This window comes from Eleutherodactylus coqui, chromosome 6 (genome assembly GCF_035609145.1).
Source record: "Eleutherodactylus coqui strain aEleCoq1 chromosome 6, aEleCoq1.hap1, whole genome shotgun sequence".
NCBI lineage: Eukaryota > Metazoa > Chordata > Amphibia > Anura > Eleutherodactylidae > Eleutherodactylus > Eleutherodactylus coqui.
The window spans coordinates 114,899,469-114,921,060 of NC_089842.1; the positions used below are offsets into that span (position 1 = coordinate 114,899,469).

Below are 21,592 nucleotides of genomic sequence, written 5' to 3' on the forward strand. Positions count from 1 at the left end.
TGCGATTACACACAGGGGAGAGTGTTGGCCATCATTTACCCGACATTCATCACGTGTAAATGGGCCTTTATGCTAACCTAAGATAAAGCTATTGTAATAGGCTACCTTGATTGTCACATGAAGATAATAATCCTCATCATGTGATATGTAACAGAAATTGCATATTGATTTCCTAGCAATCACATAAATAGCTTGAGGTGTAGAACCAGTTACTCAGTCAGTCCTTACTCATCAGACTGTGAAGATTGGACAATGGATTCCTCTGCCTGTAAGCTCTATCATGTAGATGACTTTGATTCCAGACAATTTCTGGAGACTTACTTGTCAGATAAACCTGAAATGGTCTTTGGAGAGGAGTCCTTGATATTTCCCATTGAAAATCTTACAAAAACGTTCGTAGCTGGTATGTATTTTTCTATGTTTAACTATTCTTATATATTTTTCAAATTCTGTTTATTTGTTTTACTTTTTCATACTTTTATTACAGAGCAATTTTCATACGTAAAACCCTAGATGTATCTCATTATCAATATCACATTGTGCCTAATGTAACACCCACCCAGCACCTTGAAACCCGTGAGGAAGGGTGGGGGATTTTTTAAATTCCTCTCAGAACTTAAATTAATTGATTTTAAACAACTGCTACTCATACAATGCAAAGGAAAATTGTCTTTTTAGGATAGCGATGATTGTTGGTAAGTGCCAGTGGGAACTGCTGCTGCTCCCTTGCCTCCATCAATCAGCTTAATACCTTTCTTCCTTGAAGTACAGTGCTGACAGTCTTTTCATTACTGTATTAAAAAACTATCTTTATCTTCTGCTGCATCCAATTTTAGAAAGATGTAAAAGCAGAAAAGACTAGTATGAACACTTCTATATTTGGTTAAAACATTTTGTTTCCTATTTTATTCCTCTAAAACCTTGATGCGTATTATCATCAGGTGTGTTATATGAAGCAAAAAATGTGGTAGATCTCTTCATCAGGGTTGTTAATAGCATAACTGATGAAGAGACTTCAGGAGTCTTGAAAGCTTGCACTTTTAACACAATTTCTTGTTTTAGGCATTACAAGGTAATATATGTACACTATTATTTTGTTTCTCTTACTGAGAACAATAACATTTTGTTCTACTGGCTAACACCTAGCCAAACATTTTCTTTGTTTCAAGAAATTTCAGGGACAATTAAAAGCTGCTATTGTCTGACATTTGCAGTTTATTCATTTCTGCTCTTGTCATTTCTTGACCTGTTCTACCTTTGTTTTTGATTAATTTAGAACTTACTTTCCAAAATCCACTGATCAATGAGAGATTTAATTTGTAAAAAGAAAATCCACCAGCAATAATCTTATGCTCACCAAAAGCAGAAATGATAATATTTTTCAACTACATAGGCTTATCATATTCTGTCTATAGAATGTTGCTATATTGCTTTGTTGAATGGAAGATTCTATGGAACTGGGAACAGTTATGATACAGGAACAGATAAAAGTCAACATTAGGAAGGTCAAGAAGAAACTGTAGGAAAAATAGCAAATAGAGGTATTGCTGGTGTAGTGTCTAGTAGGCAGTAAATGGTATAAAAATCAGACCTCCAGATATTCCAAGAAAAATTTGGAGGTTTGGCTCTTCAATTAAACTCAATAAACCAAAATGTATCTAACAGTGCTGTGAAAAAGTAGATTTTAATTTTTCAAAAATGTTTTCAAGACACTAATCTGTACTGTTAGGATTTCTGAGCCTGCATTTTGCTGTGTTTTGTTAACCCCTTCCTGACACACATACAACTACTGCTTACACACCCTAAATGCACATAATCCATGCAGTTAAGATGTATATAGACATCCCCAGCATATGCCGTGTATACAGTTGGCTTGGGAGCTGAACTCTTCTATCTTTTGGTAGAAAAAGTTGTCAGCAAGAGAGCAATAAGAATTTGTTGGACCTAATTCTTTTATTCACTGAGGCAGTAGGGTTCTTATTTTGTCTATATTTACTCACTGAAAAGGACCCACTAAAGAAATATCCTATACCATTTAAAAATTAACTTTTATTTATTCTGTTAAAAATAAAGACAAGCGCTTGTAGTGACACACAAATTAATAACACCTCTATTTATTTTAAACAATGCGAGTCCTGACGGTGTATAAAGACCTATATTGCTTCTTTCCTAGAGGTGTAGATATATATAGCCACCCTAATTACGGTCTGCTATAGTGAGATACTTGGTCTCAATCATGTATATTAGATGATGAAAATTATTTCAATTCAATATTGTAAATCTCATATGTATATTAATCATAGATTGCTAGGTGCACTTAGTTATATTCCTTATATTCTGTGCACTTTTTTATGTCTCCCAGGCTCAACGCGTTTCCTCGGCCTCTTTTAATCTAGGGCCGATTCATCAGGATCAAGGAGTAATTTTATTACATATGTTGATGTTCACTTAGGTGGTACACCAAAAAATCCAGGTACCACTATCACTTCTTTTGAGGGTCCCTGGTTAGATGCTTTAATATGAATTGGAAATGGGACACTATTGATCCACATTGAACATGATAGTCAATGGTGAAATCACAGAGGTGAGGAAAAAAAAAACAAACACATTATTCACAGAAAAAGCCAAAAATACAATACCTGAAGGTCTGCAAAGCAGACACGGTCGCCATAGGCACGATCGCCATAAGGCAGGCACAATTGCCGTAGGGCAGGCGCAATGGCCATAAGCCCTGAAGATATGCAGTCAGCCAGACAGTAATGTGGAGGAGCAGCTTGTTTTTGTTTTTGTTTTCTTCCCTCACCTCTGTGATTTTATGTAATTGATCGTGAGTTAGCGTAGGTACTGACGGAAGCGATGTGGCCTCGTCGTGGTCTGTCAGCCTATGCGTTTTGGCCAAAATGCAGTACCAACACCCGCATTTTATTAGTATGCATTAGTACTTTTGTATGTAGTTTGCTAGTTGGTGGGAGAGCCCAAGATGTCAGCCAGTGTGGCCCACTTTAGAGATACAGGGCAACCCGCTGTTATATCAGCCAGGGTTGATATCCTGTATGGTGCTTCACCACCCATCTATGGCTGACATCTTTGGTATCGTTCACATGTGCAGGCTATTAGTATATGCAGTCTCTCCTCCCCAATCAGGGCTTGGTTGAGTGGGTGACTGCATATTAGCCTGCCAGGAACAAGCTGCTCCTCCACATTACTGTCTGGCTGACTGCATATCTTCAGGGCTTATGGCCATTGCGCCTGCCCTACGGCGATTCTGCCTGCCTTATGGCGATCGTGTCTATGGCGACCGTGTCTGCTTTGCAGACCTTCAGGTATTGTATTTTTGGCTTTTTCTGTGAATGATAGTCAATGGTGAGAGAGTCCTGAGCACTTTACTAAAACTATGCGAGTAAGCTATATCTTTGAGATGATATTTTAGCTTATGTCTCACTGAATCTTATATGCCACTCTAGATCATGCTGATATAATGTAGCTCATGTCCCAGAGAGGCCTGATATGTGCATATACTAATGGCTTTTTTTGCCAAGATATATTATATAGTATATTGCTACAGTGAGAACCGCTACAATCGCATTTAAAACACTTGCTCGCTAGGAATCTCTCTGTCTATGATAATGTCTGATGAAATTTAGTGGCACAGTCATATACATATGAGGATACTCAGAGCGTGTTGTAATGTCCGTGGTGTTTCTTACATGTGAATGATTGTTGTGGTGATGAGTGAGCTAGATATTGCCGCTCATTTCACCCAAACAGCCTTTCTATGTTGATTAGTGCAACACAATCATCCACTTAGAATCACTGGATAAGCTGAGTATTGCTGCTTATTGAAGCTGATTCAGCCCTATGCTGCTCATTTTTGCAGTAAGGTGATTCACTTACCACTCAATGCAATGCCTGGAGCATAGAGCTTGATAATGCTCCTCCAGAGACACACACACACACACTCACATACAACTGCTAGGATCAGTGTCCCATGGTGTTCTGACAGACCTGGTACGAGCAGGGTTGCCAGGGTTGAAATACATATAGCCCCGCCTCCCCTGCAGGGGGCTCATCTTACCCAGCACCAATCAAGGCCGGCCGCGCAAGCTGTAGAGAGGCGTTCCCGGAGGCTCCGATCACATGACCACTGATAGTCTCTGTCATTATCACAAGACCTCTCGGGTGCCGTTCTAGTCTGCGCATACGTGCGATTTCTCCCTATTTTCCGGAGTACATCGCTCATATGAAAGAAAGCTGTCATTGCCCTTCACTTTACAGGTTTATGTAATATAGTGCACATGCTTTTTATCTCTATCATCATGACAGGTATACAATGTATTAAAAGACACAGGTTTTTATTCTCTCATTGTATATATTTATGCACTTTATAGTGTTTTTCAACATGACAGTTAGATAGATGCCGTTTTTTTAAATATTTTTTATTTTCATTTTTTATTGTTATTTTGGGACTGAACAGAAAAGTAAATAAAAGTATCGATGCTTTTATTTCTGCTGATAAGAGCAATTGATCGGTATCTCCGTAAATTATGATGTTTCCTTTCTATTCTTGTGATTGCATCACTCATGGGACCTCATTGTTGTTGAATAAATTTATACGTACATATTCCAATTAGATGTTAATGTAGCTTTTGTCATTTAGATAAAAGGAACGAAGGACAGGCATTCATTCAATCCATTAGGGGCCATCTAATTCAGGCGGTGGATCCATTGCGATTCTTTCTGCAATAGTTTGAGGTCCAGGTTGCCCCTACGTGTTGTGGGTCGTAACGCTTCAATTCCTCTGAATTTTATCACGTTGGGGTCATTTCCATGCACGTCACGGACGTGATTAGCTAAACTGGTACTTTCGCCTCAGCTGATATTCCCTATGTGGGATAGCACTCTTCTCCTTAGTTGCTGTGTCGTCTTTCCGACATAGTCCTTAGGACAAGGACAAGTTGCCACTGTAGTTCTACAGTTGATGAAACTTCTTATCGAGTACATTTTCCCTGTTGCCGCACTTGTAAACGAATTAGTTCTTTCCATAAAGGGACATCCTTTGCATCCTGGGCATCGAAAAGATCCCGGTATGGGGTTGCGGTTTAGCCTGTTTCGTGTATCCGGTGGGGGAACAAAGTGACTGTGGACAAGTCTATCCCTCAAACTTCGCCCCTTTCGAAATGTTATGGAGGGTTTTTCAGATAGATGTCCAATCAGATCACTGTCCCGTCTTAGGATATTCCAATATTTTTGAAAAATCCCTCTGACTTTAGTTGATTTCTCGTCATATGTGCCTATCAGTCTTATGGGACCATTTCTTGTTTTTTATTTGTCCTTGTCAGGAGCTCAGTTCTTGTTTTGCCTGACGCTGCTGATTGTGCCTGTCTAATGATGTCATCAGGGTAACCCCTTCTTGCGAATCTATCGGCCATATCTGCAGCTCTTGCTTCGTATTCCCGGGATTCTGAGCAGTTTCTTTTTGTCCTAAAGAACTGCCCTTTCGGGATGCCCTTTTTAAGGGCCCAGGGATGGTGACTTTGATAATGCAGTAGGCTGTTCGTGGCCGTAGATTTTCTATAGATAGTCGTTTCAAGGGTGCCCTCTATGGTTTTGGAAATTTGAAGATCTAGAAACGTGATAGACTGAGGGTTGATTTCATAGGTGAAGCTAAGTCCCAGATCATTATTGTTCAGTTGGTTAACAAAGTTTTTAAAGGAGTCCATATCACCTGACCACAAAATCAATACATCATCGATGTATCTTAACCAGATGTTCACCTTTGAGGTCCATTGTGTGTTAGACTCCTCAAAGACAAATTTCTCCTCCCACCAGCCCAGGTACAGATTTGCATAAGTCGGGGCACAGGGGCTCCCCATTGCGGTACCCCTGAGCTGGTGGGAGAATTTGTCATTGAACAAGAAATAGTTGTGTTTCAGGACGAACTGCAAAAGCTCAAGTACGAACTCATTATGTAGATTGAAGTGCCTACCTCTTTGATCGAGGAAATATTTTGTCGCCTTGAGGCCGCCTTGATGCGGAATAGATGTATATAGAGCTTCTATGTCTAAGCTAGCAAGATACACTGATTCAGAGACATGTATGCCATCCAATTTTCTCAATACGTCTGAGGTGTCTTGGACATAGGATGGTAAGGCCTCTACGAAACTTCGGAGGACTTTATCCACATATAGACACGGGTTTTGCGTAATGCTATCAATGCCAGAGACTATCGGGCGGCCTTTTACAGGAGACAGGCCCTTATGAATTTTGGGTATGGCATAAAATGTCGCCACCTGTGGGTGAATAGTATTTAGAAACTCGAATTCTTTATTGTCAATCAAGCGGTTTCCTAATGCTTTAGTCAGAATCTCTCTAAGGTCAGATAAAAATTCACCGGTGGGATCCCTCGGTAGTCTCCTTTAACTTGATGTATCTCTTAGGAGTTGTAGGCACGTTTCTTGATAGCTTGCACTTTCCATAATAACGATGTTCCCACCTTTATCTGATGGTTTGATGATAATATTTTGATCTTGTTCCAGAGAGACCGGGGCTTAAATGGCAAAAAAAGCCATTAGTATATGCACACACCCTATAGGATACTGATCCCAGCGGTTGTATGTGAGCGTGTGTGTGTCTCTGGAGGAGCATTATCAAGCTCTATGCTCCAGGCATTGCATTGAGTGCTAAGTGATTCTCCTTACTGCAAAAATGAGCAGCATAGGGCTGAATCAGCTTCAATAAGCAGCAATACTCAGCTTATCCAGTGATTCTAAGTGGATGATTGTGTTGCACTAATCAACATAGAAAGGCTGTTTGGGTGAAATGAGCGGCAATATCTAGCTCACTCATCACCACAACAATCATTCACATGTAAGAAACACCACGGACATTACAACACGCTCTGAGTATCCTCATATGTATATGACTGTGCCACTAAATTTCATCAGACATTATCATAGACAGAGAGATTCCTAGCGAGCAAGTGTTTTAAATGCGATTGTAGCGGTTCTCACTGTAGCAATATACTATATAATATATCTTGGCAAAAAAAGCCATTAGTATATGCACATATCAGGCCTCTCTGGGACATGAGCTACATTATATCAGCATGACCTAGAGTGGCATATAAGATTCAGTGAGACATAAGCTAAAATATCATCTTAAAGATATAGCTTACTCGCATAGTTTTAGTAAAGTGCTCAGGACTCTCTCACCATTGACTATCACGTTCAATGTGGATCAATAGTGTCCCATTTCCAATTCATATTAAAGCATCTAACCAGGGACCCTCAAAAGAAGTGATAGTGGTACCTGGATTTTTTGGTGTACCACCTAAGTAAATGTCAACATATGTAATAAAATTACTCCTTGATCCTGATGAATCGGCCCTAGATTAAAAGAGGCCGAGGAAACGCGTTGAGCCTGGGAGACATAAAAAAGTGCACAGAATATAAGGAATATAACTAAGTGCACCTAGCAATCTATGATTAATATACATATGAGATTTACAATATTGAATTGAAATAATTTTCATCATCTAATATACATGATTGAGACCAAGTATCTCACTATAGCAGACCGTAATTAGGGTGGCTATATATATCTACACCTCTAGGAAAGAAGCAATATAGGTCTTTATACACCGTCAGGACTCGCATTGTTTAAAATAAATAGAGGTGTTATTAAGTTGTGTGTCACTACAAGCGCTTGTCTTTATTTTTAACAGAATAAATAAAAGTTAATTTTTAAATGGTATAGGATATTTCTTTAGTGGGTCCTTTTCAGAGAGTAAATATAGACCTAATTCTTTTGGCTGAGAGATTTTCCACAAATGCCTGGATAATTAAAATCTCTCATGATCCCTATGTCATACTTTGTTGGGAACTTGGCCATCTGACGTAGAAAGAGTTCATCCATATATTCTACCTGTCCAGGTGGCTGAAAGAAAATGACTACAATGGTGTCTTTTTTGTTTCTCTCGACATGTTTTTCTAGCCAGACAGTATCTACAGAACTACTTTTCTCTGAAGCTTGAATCTCTGTGGAGATGTAGGCTTTCATAACATAAAATACAACACCTCCTCCATTTTTATTAAATCTGTTTCTTATTAATAAGTAGTATCCTTAAAACCTTGGATTCCAAACATGTGTCTGATCTAACCACGTTTCTGTGATGTCTATGACATCATATTTATCTTCTTTTATTAGGAGCTCTAATTCTAGTTTGTTTCCCATGCTCTGTGCATTTGTATAGAAATATTTTAGTTAATGATTGGAGTCTCTTGCTCCTCTACTTTCCTTCCCTTCTGATTTTTTTTTTATTTCATATTTTCTCCACTTTTAATAGCAAGGTTCATAATTGTATTTATTAGTTGCATATTTTTTGACTGGCCTTTCACTTCCCTTCTCATATTGTTTAAAGCTCTTCTGATGAGTGTAGGATGGAGCCTGCCAAATATGTTCTTTCCTATCTTTCTAAGATGCAATCCGTCTCTAGCATGGATTTTATCATATAGATAATTCACTCCACGGTCTAGAAATCAAAATCTTTGCCGATGGTACAGTTGACCATTCGGTGGTTCTTTGCTAGAAATTAAAGTAAGGGATATTTATGCAATGTTTATGAATATAGACATGAATAATTAAAGCAAAAACCATGACAAAAAACATCATTTGGGCTATTATTAGTGTATAGTATAGTGGGTGGATAAAAAAAAAAGTTAAGGTATAAGGGGGAACCACAGGGACTCTACAGTTCCACATATACATGGAGCAAGCTCTGTATGAGAATTTAACATATTACTGTAGATGCTTTAATATTTGCAATTTATTTTTACAGGTCACATTAAAGGAGAGATCTGTATTGACCTCAGCCTTGGTCCCATGATTCATCATTTGTATGCAGCCTGTGAGTTTTTCAAACACATTATAGTGCTGAAGGCCAGTGACAGATGCATCATGGAGCTGAAAAGATGGCTGGACACACGTACAGGAGCATTTCATTGGGGCCATGCCACACAGCTTCATGTAGACACAGAGGGAAACAGGTGAAATGTTTGATCAAATATTAGGAAAAAAAACTAGCTGTCATTGTCATCATTGCTACAGTACAAATGTGCCTCTTTTAATGCACCCCATGATTGTATTTGCCTTGGCAGCAGCTACCTGACATTTGTTGCTGCAGTTAAGTTTACAGTTAATTAAAATCCCCATATACTTTTTCAGGTCAGTTTTGACCATTGGTCTCCCATTTAGTGTGTGTTGGTGGCCTTTTTTTTCCAGTCAAGGGGCATAACCTTACACTTATCAGTTTTAAACCTCGTTTGCTACTTTTCTTCCCAAACTCCCAACTTATCCAGATCCGTTTGCAATTGTATACTGTCCTCTCTATTAATTACTTCACATAGTTTGTTTCATCTGAAAATATTGATGTTTTACTGTGCAATTTTTCTACCAGGCCATTAATAAATATACTAAAAATAATAAGGCTCAATATATTTGTAATGCTAGTCTATAGTTATAAGTATAAGCCTGACACTTAATGCACTGGTCTTGGTTGAATTGAAGTCTTTCTAGCAGTACTGGGTAGCCAATAATCTACAGATTACTGATATACAGCGCTAACTGCTGAGCTGTAATACCCATAGTAATGTTGATGGGATGATTACTTTCCCCATTTCTTTCAGAGACCAGTTACAGGACAAAGAAGAAAAAATGAGATCAGCAGTTCAACATGTTATGAAATGTGACTTTGAGAAAGAAAATATAATAGAACCGCTGGACCTACCACCAGCCGATTGCATTATCAGTGCTTGGCTTCTAGATGTTATCAGCAAAGATCATGATGATTACAAAAGAAAACTCGGGAAGTTCTCAAGGCTCATGAAACCTGGAGCATGCATCATGTTAATTGGGGATTTAGACACAACATATTTCACAGTCGGGAAAAACAAGATACATATTCTGAAATATACTGAAGATTTTGCCAGGGAAGCTTTAGTTGGAGCAGGCTTTGTTATTGATTGCTGTAAGGTTAAGGAGTCAAAAGTTGTGAGTGACCTTACTGACTATAAGGCTGTCATATTCATTGCTGCTCACAAGAAGTAGAAACTTAAAATTAAAATGCTGTGTTTTCAGTGCTGCGCTAAATGCTGTAGAGTGCTGCCATTCATTTCAATGGGTCTTCAAAGATAAGCAATTTTCAAGCGCTGTCTATTTTGTTTTGGGGTGTTTCAGCAATTTTAAATGCTGTGTTTAACCCATTGACATGAATGGCCAGCAGTTCACCGCTGCTGAAAACGCAGCACGTTTTTGCAGCATTAAATGCAGGTTCCTACTCTGATTTTTGGAGGGTAGGGGGGAGGCTTACAATATAAGCCCTACCCCGAAAGCTACATTAAGGCAGCCTGCACACGAGCGTTCCGAATTCTGCTAGCGGACTTTCACGCGCGTATGGTACCTAAATGTGCTTGCGGATAGGTGCAGATGCGTGAAAAATCATGCTCGGATATACGCGGATGTGTTGCGGAAAAAAACTCGCAGAAAAACCAGCAGCCGCCCCTTATTGTAAACCCAACCCCTAGAGAACTGCCCATTCCTTGGAAAACAGCTTAAAAACCAACACCCAGACTCCGTTTTGTCCCTCTTGCTTGTGCGAGCACCGTTAAATTATTCTGGCAACATGCTTTCACCCGGTGAGCAGATGTCTTTGTGGGCATGGTTGATCCATGTAACTTTTTTCGGGCGCTTCTCCAGCGTGACTTTATTTCAGTCACTGCAAAAAAATTCACAAGAGGAATTCATTACTACTAGAGATGAGCGAACGTGTTCTTAACGAATACTTACGCACCCGGACACCGGCTTTACCGAGGACTTCAGTGTCCGCGCGTAAAGATTCGGGGGGCGCCGGGGGGCGGGGAGAGGCGCGGCGGCGCGGGCGGCAGCAGCGGGGAACAGGGGGTTGCCCTCTCTCTTTCCCTCTCCCCCCCACTCCCCGCCGCACCCCCCCGCGCTGCCACGGCGACCCCCGAACTTTTTTCGCCCGAGCACGGAATTGCTCGCAAAGTTCGGTGTTCGGGCGAAAAGGGGCGGAGCCGAACACGTTCGCTCATCTCTAATTACTACAGATTTTGCGTTCTTACATCCTGCATTGGCAAGAAATACTACCTATCTCCCTCTACACATTGCGGTTGTCTGCTGAACAAGGCTATTAACCCAATAAATGCCGCTTCAGTGGCACCAGTGGAAAATACAACTGTTCCCGCAAAAAACAAACAGGGAGGGCTTAGTAACTTGGGCGCATCCTGGCAGCTGATGCACTCGTCTTCCTGCATAAGACGGCCACAATGCAGGATGGACGTCTTTCCACAGAGCTGGAGGAAAGAACACAAATCCGGCAATGGAGCCGGTCATGTGCTCTTTTCTGCCAGCGTTGCGGAGAGTCGTCCGTCCTGCAGTGTGACCGTTTTGGTATTGCTGCATCCGTAAAAGTCTGATCTATCAAAGTAATGTATGATTTACCCTGCACAGTGAATGTGGTAAAAAAATAAAGAAACTACGCCCGAAATGCACTTTTTCGGTCACCCTATTTCCGAGAAAAAATGTAATAAAAGGCGATCAAAAAGTCAACTGTATGCAAAAATGGTACCAACAGAAACGTCAGGACATACTGCACAAAATGAGCCCTCACACAACTATGTCGCCAAAGAAATAAAAAAGTTATTGCACGCAGAAAATGGACACAAAATAATTTTAAAAAATTAAATATCTTAAAAAAAAAATACAAGTACTACAGCAAAAAAAATACTATATAAGTTTGGTAACGTAGCAATCGTACTGACCCATAGAATAAAAATATCAGGTCGTTTTTGTTGCACTTTGCGTGCTGCAGAAACAGGACACACCGAAAGATGGTGGAAAGTCTTTTTTTTTCTCTCCGATTACAATTTTTTAAAGGTTTTTCAGTAAATTATATGGTACAATAAATAGTGCCATTGCAAAATACGACTCGTCACGCAAAAAAACAAGCCCTTATACAGCGACGTTGATGGATAAATAAAGGAACTACGATTTTTTAGGGAGTAGGGGAAAAAAAAGGAAAAAAGCAAAAAAGCTCCGTCACTAAGGGGTTAAAAGTGGGGATGGAAAAAAGCACAATAAAAACAAAAGTAAAACTGCTTGGCCACTAAGGGGTTAAAATGGGGAAAAAAAGGACATTTGACGCAATAGCGAATAATACTCACGCAAGTTCTTCTTTCTATTCTATTGCGTTCATCCAGGCATCCCCATAAACCTGAGCGGAGAGTTGAAGCCAGGATTGTTCCTTTCAATTCTTGTTTAAGTACTTTGGGGAGTTACTGTCCCATATGCTAGGGAAGTCCTGCATCATTGCGACAAGTTTGCCCATGTCGATCATTATTCGTTACGCCTGGTGGCTGCAGGCTGGTGGCTGATGGCTGGAGGCTTGTGGCAGGCTGGTGGCTTGTGGCTGCAGGCTGGTGGCTGCTGTCTGGTGGATGAGGTGACTGGAAGGACAGTGCTGCTGCTGAAATTTGCCTGTGAAGCTCTGTGCTGTGTGTTGGGACGCCTCCTACCATGCCTACTTCCTGTAGTCATAGCAACCAGTGACTCCATCCGCAGCTGCACCCATTCACTTGTATTGGAGGCTTCACGTGCAGAATCCGGCCCAAATTAGAACAGGTCGCAGATTTTTTCAAGCGCGTGAAAAAACGCGATACAAATCTGTCCGTCTGGGGACAACTGCGGATCCTCATAGGAGTATATTGGCTGCGGTCTGGGGGCGGATAATGTGCCTAAAATAACGCGCTAGAAATTCCGTTCGTGTGCAGGCACCCTAAGTGGGGGAAAAAAAGCAATGCTCACCTAGCAGAGGCTGTCCAACTGCCTCACGCTACTCTCATGAGCTCTGGACACACTTCTGTGCACTTGTAAGCACAGAGAGCATCTCTTACGGGTAACGTGATTTGAATACTCTGTCTCCAGCAAAAGATTGCTCTTATTAGTTCATCAAGTGTTGGCTCAGTCAATCAGAGCCAGCATTTGATGAACCAATCACAGCCATTCAATAAATGGCTGTTATTGGTGCATTGAGCGCTGATTCTGATTATCTGAGCCTGCGACTCAGCCAATCAGAGCAATCTTTTGAACTCCCTTACCACCAGGAAATGCTATGCCAGTGCTGAGAAGTGCACAGAAGCCTGCCCAGATTGCCAGAGAGCAGTGGGGGGGGGGGGGGGGGGACTCGGACAACACTTGCTAGGTGAGCATAAGAACTCGCTCACACAGTTCTGGCATTCAACTTCCTTGGCTGCATTTTCAACTGTGCTGAAAACGCAGACAAAATGCTGACAAAAACACATGCTAGCGCTGCTGAAACCACAGTAAATGTAGCGATGAAAAATGCAGCGTTGTTGCAAATGCTTGTGTGAGGGAGACCTACTAGTTTATATGTAAATCTTTAAAGCAGAATTTAATAATCAAACCAGGGCTTCTAGTATGATCCAATTTATCTATAGAATTTATAGATAATTATATTAACCACTTAGTGATCAAGCCTGTTTGCACCTAAATGACTAGGCCACATTTTGGAAATCTGACATGTGTCACTTTAACATAAAATAACTCTGTTATGGTTTTGCATAACTAAGTGATTCTGACATTGTGTTTTCACCACATGTTGTACTTCAATAAGGTGGTAAAAATAGACCAATATAGTTTGTGTATATTTATTAAAAGCACCAAGTTGGGAAAATTTTGAAAATTTTTTTCACATTTTCAATTGTAATATCTCAAATATGTGCAAACATACTGTACAAATTTTTGATGATATATATATTTCCATCTGTTTACTCTGTTCTGGATGCATATTTGAAAAACTTTTGCTTTTTTTAACAATTTAGAAGACGTACAAATTTAACATCATTTATTAACATTTTGAGAAACATTTTGTTTTCCTACACCAAGCCAAGATTGCAAAGGCCCATAGGAATTGGGATGATAGATATCCCCACAAATGACCCCATTTAAAAAACTACACCCCTTAATGTATTCACTGAGGGGGGTCATGAATATTTTGACTGAACAGTTTTTTTCAGGTGTTGATGCAATTTTAACCCATTCCCGCTGCAGGGCGTAAGTTTACGTCCTGGGAGCGGGGTACTTCCCGCAACAGGGCGTAAACTTACGTCCTGGAGATAGCGCTGGATCATATGTGATCCAGCGCTATCCCGCAGCGGGAGCCGGCTGTCAGTCACAGCCGGCGTCTCGCTGCAGCAGCGGGGGGACATCAGAGATGCGCGGCTCCCTCTGTGTCTCCGGCCGGAACTCGCGATGTCATCGCGAGAGCCCGGCCTGTCACCATGGCAACAGGATGCCAGACACTGGCGTCCTGTATTGCCTATGCCTGAGATCGCTGTATGAGCGATAAGGCATGGGAGAGCAGTAGCTCTGCCATGCCTTATGACAGCGATCATCATGGCAGTGATTAAAGTCCCTCAGAGGGACACAAACAGTGTAAAAAAAAAGAAAGATTTAAAAAATGAATTAAAAAAATGTAAAAAAAAGAGTAAAAAAACCATTTTTTATGCTTTTTCTCAGATTAGCATAAAAAAAGGTAAAAAAAAAATAAAACCCCACATATTTGGTATTGTCGCGTCCGTAACGATGCGTACAATAAGTTGCACATGCTTTTGACTGTGCACCGAAAAAAACGCTAAAAAAAAAGCTAAAAAACTGAGGCAAAATGCTCATTTTTAGCATTTTGCCTCACTAAAAACGCAATAAAAGTGATCAAAAAAGTCGTATGTATGCCAAAATGGTACCAATAAAATCTACAGCTCGTCTCGCAAAAAATAAGCCCTCATAGAGCTCTGTACATCAAAAAATAAAAAAGTTACGTGACTTTGAATGCAGCAATTTAGAATAGAAAAAAGATTTCCAAAAAAAAGGGTTTTTATTGCAGAAAAGTGGGAAAACCTAAAAAAAATGTTAGAATTTTGGTATCGTTGTAACCGTACCGGTCTGCAGAAAAAATGGAAAGTCTCATTTATGCTGCATGATATACGGTGTAAAAAAAAAAAAAAAAAAATCTATGGCAGAATTGATGCGTTTTCTCTCTCTGCTATCATTAAAAAAAAAAAAAAAAATTTACAATATAGTCTATGTACTCAAAATTGGCATCGATAAAAACTACAGTTCGCCACGCAAAAAACAAGCCCTTATACGGCCGTGTCCACGGAAAAATAAAAAAGTTATGGCTTTTGAAAAATGGAGATGGAAAAATACCAAAAAATCGCTTGGTCCTCAACGCCAAAATAGGCCATGTCATGAAGGGGTTAAGGAGAAAAAAATAAATTTCATATTTTTGAAATATGTCATTTTAAATACTTTTTTTTTTCTAAAGTGCACATGAAAATAGGGATTTGCACACCAAAATGGATACTGCTGTTTGTCCTGTGCTAAGAAATTTACCCATTGTTGCCCTAGTTTTATGTCTGTATGCACAACAGGGCCCAAAACTAAAGGAGCAGCCGATTGCTTTCAGAACAGACATTTTGCTTGAAGGTGTTTTAGGCCCCATTGCCGACTTGTAGAGCCCTTGAGCAGCCAAAACTATATAGAACCCCCACAACTGACCCCATTTTGAAAACTAGACCCTTTAATAAATTCATCTAGGGGTGTACTGCGTATTTTGACCCCCAGTTTTTGAATGAATCTAAGCAAAGCAAAAGGAAATCTATATATATAAAATTGAATGTATGTCTGTCTGTGTGTCTGTGTCTATGTGTCTGTTTGTCTGCTTGTCCTTTATGCGCTACTACAGGATTCATCCGATCGCCATGAAACTTTGGGAAGTTGTTGAGTACACTCCTGGAAAGATTATAGGCATAGTACATTTATGCTATGATAAATGGCGCGCGTGCGAGCATCGTCGACAGTTACGCTCCCCCCACATAGATCGTTCGTTTTCCATCATTGCCACTAATTCTCTCACTTCCTGATGTCGTAGAAACATGAAATTTGGCACAGGCATTGATTATGTCATAAATAGGAAAAGCTAATGGGTCCCAACTCGATTACTCAATTCTAAGCGCAAAAGAATTAGCGTCCAAATTTTACGTACAGAATCTAATTTTCTCGCTTCCCAATGTCATAGAAACTTGAAATTTGGCACGAGCATTGATTATGTCATAAAGAGGAAAAGTTAATGGGTCGCAACTTGATTATTCAATTCTAAGCGCAAAAGTATTAGCGTCCAAATTTTACGTACGGAATCTAATTCTCTCGCTTTCCAATGTCATGGAAACTTGAAATTTGGCATGAGCATTGATTATGTCATGAATAGGAAACGTTAATGGGTCCCAACTCAATTATTCAATTCTAAGCGCCAAAGAATTAGCGTCCAAATTTTACGTACGAAATCTAATTTTCTCACTTCCCAATGTCATAGAAACTTGAAATTTGGCACGAGCATTGATTATGTCATAAATAGAAAAGCTAATGGGTCCCAACTCGATTATTCAATTCTAAGCGCAAAAGAATTAGCGTCCAAATTTTACGTATGGAATCTAATTTTCTCGCTTCCCAATGTCATAGAAACTTGAAATTTGGCATGAGCATTGATTATGTCATAAATAGGAAAAGTTAATGGGTCCGAACTCAATTATTCAATTCTAAGCGCAAAAGAATTAGCGTCCAAATTTTATGTACGGAACCTAATTTTCTCGCTTCCCAATGTCATAGAAACTTGAAATTTGGCATGGGCATTGATTATGTCATAAATAGAAAAAGTTAATGGGTCCTAACTTGATTATTCAATTCTAAGCGCAAAAGAATTAGCATCCAAATTTTACGTACGGAATCTAATTCTCTCACTTCCTGATGTCATATATATATATATATATATATATATATATATAAAACTGAAAGCCCTCACTGACTCACTCACTGACTCACTGACTGACTGATTCGCCAAAAGTTCTCCAACTTCCCGATGTCGTAGAAACATGAATTTTGGCACGAGCATAGATTATCTCCAAAATAGGAAAAGGTAATTGGGTCCCAACTCGATTATTCAATTCTAGCACAAAAGAATTGGCGTCGAAATTCAACGTACATAATCTAAATCCCAATGTCATAGAAACTTAAAACTTAAAACTTGCCACGGGCATTGAATATGTCATAAATAGGAAAAGTTAATGGGTCCTAACTTGATTATTCAATTCTAAGCGCAAAAGAATTAGCATCCAAATTTTACGTACGGAATCTAATTCTCTCACTTCCTGATGTCATATATATATATATATATATATATATATATATATATATATATATATATATATATATATATATAAACTGAAAGCCCTCACTGACTCACTCACTGACTCACTGACTGACTGATTCGCCAAAAGTTCTCCAACTTCCCGATGTCAGAGAAACATGAATTTTGGCACGAGCATAGATTATCTCCAAAATAGGAAAAGGTAATTGGGTCCCAACTCGATTATTCAATTCTAGCACAAAAGAATTGGCGTCGAAATTCAACGTACATAATCTAAATCCCAATGTCATAGAAACTTAAAACTTAAAACTTGCCACGGGCATTGAATATGTCATAAATAGGAAAAGTTAATGGGTCCCAACTCGATTATTCAATTCTATGCGCAAAAGAATTAGCGTCCAAATTTTACGTACGGAATCTAATTTTCCCACATAGAAACTTAAAATTTGGCACGGGCATTGAATATGGCATAAATAGGAAAAACTAACGGGTCCCAACTCGATTATTCAATTCTATGCGCAAAAGAATTAGCATCAAATTTTTACGTGCGGAATGTATTTTCCTCACTTTCCAGTGTCATAGAAACATGAAATTTGGCAGGAGCATTGATTATGTCATAAATAGGAAAAGCTAATGGGTCCTAACTCGATTATTCAAGTCTATGCGCAAAGGAATCAGCGTCAAAATTTTACGTACGGAATGTATTTTTCTCACTTTCCAGTGTCATAGAAACGTGAAATTTGGCACGAGCATTGATTATGTCATAAATGGCCTGGATGGCTCTAATGGCAGATGTCTGCTAGTTAGCTCTGCTGTCTAACACACCAAAAGCAACCCACAGCAACGCCAGAGGATCACAAAACTTACCCTGGAGGTGTCTGAAGGCGTCCTGCACAGAATGCTGACAAGGAGGAGACAGTCAAAGACAGGTCCCAAGCGCTTAACAGACTTCTTCCCAGCGCGCAGCACTGCAGGAGATCCAACAGAGGAGGACATTGCCGACAAAGCAGAGCATGGTGAGCAGTCAGAGACAGTGGGAGGGGGGGGGGGGGGGACCCAGCACTTAAGAGTAGTGAAAAGAGAGCTTCCCCCAGGCCCTCACCTCCTCGGCAAGCCCTGCAGATAAAATCCTCTCAGATTACAGCACAGGATATGTCTCACACGGAGCAACAGGAACAGAGAGGGGGGGGAGACATCACAGCCCAGTGCAAAGAAGGGAGGGGGGGCCTTGGGGAGCCTGTCACCATCTTCTCCCACACAGTCACAAGCAAGTGCAAAGAGTAGGAATACAGTCTCCCCCAGAGTGAGCCCTGAAAAAAGAAAACCCAGAAGAGAGGAACCCCTGCAGTATACTTCATGGTGCTAGCATTAAGAGACTCCCTTAAAAATGACCTATCTGAGCTCAACAACAGAGTCGGCTCTGCTATATCAGACCTAGGAGACAGAGTGGACCATTTGGAGAACAAAACAAGTGAAATTACTAGCTCACATAATAAGCTTATAGACGCTCATTATAAACTGGAAGAGGATTTTGAATATCTAAAACACAAAATGGCGGACATGGAGGACCGCAATAGGCGTAATAACGTCAAGTTTAGAGGAATCTCAGAATCAGTTAAACCAGAAGATTTAAACAAATATGTTAGAGATCTCATCAAAACCCTCCTGCCTCATTCCAAACCAGAGGAGCATATTCTGGACAGAATTCATAGGCTCCCTAAACCTAGGAATATCCCTGAAAGAGCTCCCAGGGATGTGATAGCTAGAGTGCATTTCTTCCATATTAAGGACGAGCTCATGAAAATTTCTAGAAACCTCAAGGAATTACCCCACCCATTTGAAGATATCAAACTTTTTTCCGACTTCTCACAAATCACAATGCTAGCTCTCAAGAAGTTTCTCCCAGTAACGACAACTCTGAGAGAGCACAAAATCCTTTACAGATGGGGATTCCCAACTAAGCTCCTTATCAACAAAGAGGGAACTTTCAATGACATTAACTCACCGGAAGAAGGTATAGGGTTGCTGAAAAAATGGAACCTCCCCATTCCAAAGGAGGGAGGCCCCCTTCAAGTCGCCAAAGATTGGTCCTACAAACAGGCTTCCAAAGCAAATAAGAAACCTTCTACTCTCCGTTGATAGTTTATGTGGAGAAACCTCCACTTCCACACGCGGTCCTCGGATCAGCTTATTAGATACCATCCGTTAGATGGCTGAACTGTGTTTACCCCCGACCAAGACCTTTTAATGGGCTTTCACCGGCCCCATACTCTGAAAAGGTCCCATTCTACCATGTTTACCCGAATCTCTCCTGCGTTATGTGAGACTCACCACTTTTTTCTTCTCACAAGCAATCCTATCTCATTTTTATTTTTTCAAACCATGATCATCCTCTTGATTTTGTCTAACAGCACCATGACTTGGTACCAGATTAACTCGGTGGTCGGCAGGGCAGCAGTCGAGAGCAACTCACTGGTCTTACAAGCATTTCCCAGACACTTTAAATGGAGCTAAGACTGTTGTCTTTAAATGTGAGAGGGCTTAATTCCCCATTCAAAAGGCTCTCTCCTCCAAAGCGGACATACTATGCATACTAGAAACTCATTTTGCCAGAGAAAAAACTTCCACTTTTTCCCACCCCAGGTTCTCTACAATATTCTCAGCTACCGCTGTTAAGGAAAAAGCAGGTGTATCAATTGCTATAAGAGACTCTGTAAATTTTCAGCTTCTGGAGCAGATAGTGGATGATGGGGGTAGATATTTAATTTTGATTTGTAAAATTGAAAATTTTCTCGTGACCCTAGCCAATATCTATGCGCCTAACCAAGGGCAACTTAGGTTTATGAACAGAGTCATGAGAAAAATAAAAAAGGTACAGCAAGGTAATCTAATTTTGTGCGGGGACTTTAACATAATAATGAACGGAGACATGGACACCAGCTCCTTAGGTAGGGGGAGAGGCCCGACCCTTTCCAACTGGACCCACCAAGCAGAGCTGTTTGACACATTTAGATGTTTGAATGTTAACTCTAGAGAATATACATTCTATTCGCCCCGTCACAGGTCGTTTTCTAGGATCGACATGTTCCTGGGAGATCTCCCAATTCTTCAGAGAGCTCTTGAAGCAACAATAGGCATAACATCATGGTCTGACCATGCTCCGATAATACTCAAACTAAAAGTGGGTCCCCAGGCCCCAGCATATGGGAGCTGGAGAAATAACACTTTCCTATTGAAAGTACCCAGATACCAAAAGAAAATAAGAGAAACATTGGAGGAGTATTTCCGTCTTAATGATTCCCAATAAATGTGTTGATCTACTTTATGGAATGCACACAAAGCGGTGATTAGAGGGGTGATGATACAGCAAGGTCATATTCACAAAAGGGAAAGAGACAAATTACTCAAAAACACTCTAGGCAAACTTAAAGAATTAGAAAACGATCTTGCTACTTCACCATCTACTCTCAAACACAATGCCCTCTTAGAAACAAGACTTAAAGTTCGGGACATTCTTATAACCGAACATGAAAAGAACCTGAAAAACCTAAAATCCGCATATTATACTAGCAACAATAAATTTACCCACTTGATGGCAAATAGAGTCAAGCAAAAGAGACTTAAAGGTAAAATTCCCTATGTAATAGACCCAAGCTCAGGTTGCAAGACCTCTAACCCAATAGAAATAGCTGAAATTTTTAGAAAATTCTATGACTCCCTATACAACTTAAAAAGGGACCCCTCCCTCATACAGCCCACTGAGAGTGAGGTGAATCAATTTCTATCAACAATTCAACTACCAAAGTTAAAACCGTATCAATTAGATACATTAAATAGCCCTATTTCACTTCAGGAGATTTTACAGGTTATCAACACTTCCAAGAAAGATAAGGCCCCTGGCCCAGATGGCTTCTCCAATGAATATTTCAAAATCTATAAGTCTCAACTAGCAACTCACATGAGAGAGCTTTTTAATGAGGCAATGGCAAAGGAACACTAACCCGGAAATGCTCCAAGCTAATATAGTCACAATACCCAAGCCTGATAAGGACTCCTCTTTCCCGGGCAACTTTAGACCGATCTCCCTATTAAATAGTGACACTAAATTTTATGCAAAAATCCTGGCGTTGCGTCTTCTAGAAATCACTCCGGACCTTATCCATAGTGACCAGACAGGCTTTGTCAAATGGAGACAAACATCGGACGCCACTAGGAGGTTGTTGAATGTGTTGGGGGAGGTGGAGGCCTCACGAACGCCTTGTCTGCTCCTCACTTTGGATGCGGAGAAGGCATTCA

General features: G+C 40.2%; 1 protein-coding gene across 1 annotated transcript; it reads left to right on the forward strand.

Annotated features, from left to right (window-relative positions):
- Positions 1-226: 226 nt before the first annotated feature.
- LOC136632493 (nicotinamide N-methyltransferase-like) lies at positions 227-14,151 on the forward strand. Its single transcript, XM_066607420.1, has 3 exons — positions 227-403; positions 8,837-9,044; positions 9,684-14,151. Exons 1-3 carry the CDS (start codon positions 253-255, stop codon positions 10,102-10,104), a joined length of 780 nt encoding a protein of 259 aa, XP_066463517.1. The 5' UTR covers positions 227-252; the 3' UTR covers positions 10,105-14,151.
- Positions 14,152-21,592: the final 7,441 nt, after the last annotated feature.

Bases quoted from the DNA above. Each gene is read 5' to 3' on its own strand.
- LOC136632493 (XM_066607420.1), top strand. From the start codon at position 253: ATGGATTCCTCTGCCTGTAAGCTCTATCATGTAGATGACTTTGATTCC. The intron at 404-8,836 runs GTATGTATTTTT...TTATTTTTACAG, and splicing joins TACAAAAACGTTCGTAGCTG to GTCACATTAAAGGAGAGATC. The intron at 9,045-9,683 runs GTGAAATGTTTG...CATTTCTTTCAG, and splicing joins GTAGACACAGAGGGAAACAG to AGACCAGTTACAGGACAAAG.